This window comes from Lactuca virosa, chromosome 7, assembly GCF_052849685.1.
Source record: "Lactuca virosa cultivar CGN04683 chromosome 7, Lactuca_virosa_CGN04683_v6, whole genome shotgun sequence".
NCBI lineage: Eukaryota > Viridiplantae > Streptophyta > Magnoliopsida > Asterales > Asteraceae > Lactuca > Lactuca virosa.
Window position 1 is genome coordinate 203,637,662 of NC_136432.1, and position 5,071 is coordinate 203,642,732.

The window sequence follows — 5,071 nt, forward strand, 5'->3', positions numbered from 1 at the left end:
CCCCTAGCGGGGTCTAAGGGGCAGAGCCCCTGGCTGGGGTCCCGCTGACCTGGTGATTATGGTAAAGCTGAAGCAACACATGACGGCCTAAATCCTCATTAAATTTCGGATTTCCTTACTTACTTCTAAAGCAACACATGACGGCCAACCCTAATGAAACCCTAATATCGTTTAGTATATATAGACGACTCTTTACTTTGAGAAGATATGAAATTCTTAAGCTCTCGTTTTCATCAAACAAACATAGAATCTTTCTAGTAATTTGGCTTACGACTTTTGTGCCTAGAATCGTAAGTGTCCGCTTGGATTATCCTAGGCTGAATTTCTTTTAACCCAGACATAGGGTAGAAATATCAGTTCAGAAAGTGTTCTCACGATCCAAGTGGTATCCAGATCTCCACTATAATCCTTAATTTTATCGACAATAGAACTGATATTCTCTGTTCCTGGAGATGGGAGACTCAATCCGCGAGATAACCACTAAGTTTGCAAAGTTGGAGAAGTCCGAAGGTGTCGACTTCAGGCGTTGGAAGAAGAAGATGCACTTCATGCTAACTACTCTGAAAGAAGCATACGTGCTGACTACTCCTAGACCAACGGAGGCTGAGGAAAGTGATGTTGAGAAAAATGAAGAGTTAAGTAGGAGACAGAAGTGGGACAACGATGACTACATCTGCAAAGGTCACATTCTGAACGGTATGTATGATGCTTTATTTGATATCCATAGTGAAGCCTTGTGTTTCAAGGAGTTGCGGGACACCCGTGAACTGAAATACATTACTGAGGATGCTTCTACCAAGAAGTTTCTGGTCAGTAACTTTAATAATTATAAGATGGATGATTCAAGGTATGTCACTGAACAATACAATGAACTCCTTGACATATATGGTCAGTTTAAACCGCACCGTATGAATATGGATGAATCTATTGTTGTGTCAACCATCATTGACAAACTTCCTCCATCCTGGAAAGACTTCAAACATAACTTAAAACATCAAAAGGAGGAACTGTATTTGGTTTAAATTGCTAGTCACATTCGTATTGAAGAATCTCTTCGTGCGAAGGAAAGTGGAAAATCTGATAAACCCAAAGGAAAAGTTGAATCTGGACAGCCCTCGGTTCATATGGTTGAAAACAAACCAATGAATCAAAACCACAAACGACATGGAAAACGTAAGCAGGAACATGTCCCAAGCAACTCCAACAAAAAAAGAAAGGATCTGGTTTGTTGGAGGTGCAATCAGGTTGGGCATTGCAAGCGTGATTGTCGTGTGAACTTAGGCAACAATGGTGTTGGAAACAGTGGAGCTAATGGAAAAGTGAACGGGTATTCGGCCTAAGTTAAAGGAGGTCAGTTTTTGACTAACCTTGATAATTCTAATCAGAATTATGTTTACTATGTTTCATTCCTTCCTGAATCATTCTATATACAAGGTGATGATGTTGCTTGGTGGATCGATTCCAGGGCAACGAACCATGTATGCAAGGATAAATGGATGTTTGAAACATTAACTCCACTTGAAGATGGGTCAGTGCTGAAAATAGGAGACGATTCTTTTATTCCTATTTGCCGTTTTGGTGTCGGATGTCTTGAATTTACTTTTGAAAAGACAATTATGTTATTTGATGTTTTGTTTGTTCCCAAAATTCGCAAGAATCTTGTTAGTTCTAGTTGTTTGCATTTTGATGGTTCTAAACAAGTTATTGAGTCGGATAAGTTTGTTTTATCTAAGGGTGGAATGTTTGTTGGCTTTGGATATCTAAATAATAGAATGTTTCATTTGAATATTGTTGAAAAATCATTACTTGTTCAAAATTCTGCATTTGTATCTTCTGCTTCTAATGTTGATAAAGCTATGCTTTGGCATGTAAGATTAGGTCAAGTCAACTTTAGAAGGATGCATGAGATGTCAAATGATGGATTAATTCCGGCCTTTGATATAACATATGATAAATGTAAAACATGCATTCTTACGAAAGTGACAAAATAGCCCTTTCCTAGTGTCACTAGAAATTAAACTATTTTGGTACATGTACACAGTGACCTGTGTAATTTTCACTCCATTCCTTCTTTGGGAAATAAAAAGTATGTAGTCACTTTTATTGATGATTGGACTTGGTTTTGCTATGTGTATTTGTTACATTCTAAGGATGAAGCCTTAGATAAATTCAAAATATTCAAAACCGAGGTGGAATTGCAATTGGGCATTCCGGTTAAATGTCTCAGGACTGATAGTGGAGGTGAATATACGGATCTCATGTACTTCCAATCAGTGGGTATCATTCTTGAGACCACGACATCTTACACACCCCAACATAATGGTATTGTTGAACGCAAAAATCGAGTTTTAAAGGAAATGGTAAACTCGATGTTGTCATACTCGGGATTGAGTGATGGATTCTAGGGAAAGGCCATGTTAAGGGTCTGCTATTTATTAAATAGGGTTCCAAATAAAAGGAACAAAACAGTCCCATATGAACTTTGGTTGTAAAACTCATCGAGCCACAAGAGTGTTTTGTTCCAAATTCTAAGGAAAGGTTTTGTTCCATATGAACTTCGGGTTTCGGGATGTCGGGCAGTTGTAAAACTCATCGAGCCTAAAAAGAAAAATTAGGGAGAACGTGGAATTGATTATATATTCATTAGATATGCTGAACATTCCAAGGCATATAGGTTTTATTGTGATAGAACCTAATGATTCAGTTTCGATTAACACCGTTATCGAATCATGGGATGCCATTTTTGATGAGATGTGTTTTTCATCGATTCAAAGGCCTAAGGATCTGACTTTTGGTACTAATAAAGAAAAATTCAGAAAGTCAATATGGTGGTAATGTACAAGAACCACAAGAGTTCCATAGAAGCAAAAGAGGCCAAAATGCGAGAAATTTCGGATCCGACTTCCAACTGTATTTGGTGGAAGGTTCAAGGGATGAAATTAATCTTGAATACTCTTATTTTTATTGTATTGAAGATGATCCTAAGACATATCAAGAGGCCATGGAGTCTCTCGATAGTGCCTTTTGGAAGGAAGCAATTGATGATGAAATGTCATCAATTTTTCAGAACAACACATGGGTGTTGTCTGATTTGCCTCCAAGTTCTAGACCACTTGGTTGCAAATGGATTTTCAAAAAGAAAATGAATGTTAATGGGACTATTGACAGGTTCAAAGCCGGGTTAGTCATTCAAGGTTTTAGAAAAAAACCCGGTGTTGACTATTTTTATATGTATGCTCCGGTTGCACGTATTTCTACTATTAGATTGTTGATTGCCTTGGCAAGTTTCCACAATCTGGTTATTCACCAAATGGATGTGAAAACAGCCTTTTTGAATGGTAATCTTGACGAGGAAGTTTACATGAAACAACCAGAAGGCTTCATTATGCCCGGTAAAGAGTATATGGTTTGTAAACTTGTGAAAACTTTTTATGGGCTGAAACAAGCGCCTAAACAATGGCATCAAAAATTTGATGAGGTTATTTTGTCTTTTGGTTTCAAGACAAACCAATGTGACAAATATTTTTATAGTAGATTTGATGATGTACTAGAGCTAGAGTGATCATTTGCTTATATATAGATGACATGTTGATTATATGGTACCAACCAAAATCAAGAATATGAAACAAAGAAATTGTTATCATCTAAGTTTTCCATGAAAGATTGTAACACCAGTCAAAATAGCTCAATAGACAATCACATGTGATTATACCAATCATGTAATGTGATTTTGTAAACTAGTAAGGTAATAAACATACTATGTAGTTCATGATAAATTATAATACAAATATAAACTTTCTTTATGATACAACTCAAAGTATACGTCCATACGATTCCTAAAATATAGAGAACGTCTAAATTTGACTTCGCGTGAAGAAGTTATGACAAATTCTAATGCCATAGATCCTTATTACTAGAGGAATTTAAAATAGGCTTAGAATTAGCTATTGGAGTTTAAATGAAAGTTGTAGTACTCGGAATTACCCACGCGTGCATATAAAGAACGTAAAAAACAGAGGTCGTATGCAAAAGTTACGACCTTCCGAAGTTGCAGCTGTCTGAGAGCATGACACGTGGCAGGAAACCTTTGCTGTCTGGATTCACGACGTGAACCATAAATTCACGACGTGAAAGTAGTACAAGACACATTTCGCAGCTAGAAAACACGTGCGAAGTCTACGGGAATGAGGTGTTCAATCCTCACGACGTGAACATCAAATTCACGACGTGAAACTTGAATCGTGACACCTTCTGAAGCTAGAACGCAAATGGCAAGTCTACGACATAACTCAGCTCAAATTCACGACGTGAACTGGTCTTGGACGTCCTATAAATAGCAAGTCCGACCTCTTCTCTTCTTACACCTGAACTTCTTTCTCCTCTCTCCTTTGCTGAAGCATCTTGCATCCCGAGCCCGGTGATCGCGAACCACTGACCGTTTCTGCTTAGATTACATAAAATTACGCTACTAGGGTGAGTTTCATGGCCCCACTTTCTAATATTTCAGGGGAAAACGCATGCTAAATATTGTATATACATTACTATTACGTCTATATGATAGTATATTAGTATCAACGTAGATAGTTATAATAACTGGGGTATAGTTGTTCTAAATATAATATTTTGAATATATACAACTATTATCAACTTGTCAGCATGTTACTATACTAATGTAGATCTTGAGTTATACTTAGGATTCTATATATATATATATATATATATATATATATATATATATATATATATATATATATGTTGTGTGCGATATAGTTCCGAAGTTATATTCGGAAGTTCTATATGTTAATTTATAAAGTATGTTGCTATTATTGGTTTTATGTCAAGATAAAACTTGGTATGCTATATGTTGTTATTGTTAGTTTTATGACAACATAAAACTTGGTATGTTATATGTTGTTGTTGTTATTGGTTTTATGTCAAGATAAAACCTAGTTTTACTTCAAGTTATAGCTGTTATATTGCCTAAATGTTATAAAGTTAGGAGTAATCTTTAAAATCATAGTCTAGTAACTTAGGGTTTTATACATGAAAATGCTTTTGTTGTTAGAGCTAT

At 36.1% G+C, this 5,071-nt stretch overlaps 1 protein-coding gene across 1 annotated transcript; it reads left to right on the top strand.

Moving 5' to 3' along the window:
* The first annotated feature begins 452 nt into the window (after positions 1 to 452).
* LOC145127474 (uncharacterized) lies at positions 453 to 3,562 on the top strand. Its single transcript, XM_079062664.1, has 4 exons — positions 453 to 847; positions 1,031 to 1,319; positions 1,386 to 1,956; positions 2,976 to 3,562. Exons 1-4 carry the CDS (start codon positions 453 to 455, stop codon positions 3,560 to 3,562), a joined length of 1,842 nt encoding a protein of 613 aa, XP_078918790.1.
* The last annotated feature ends 1,509 nt before the right edge of the window (positions 3,563 to 5,071 follow it).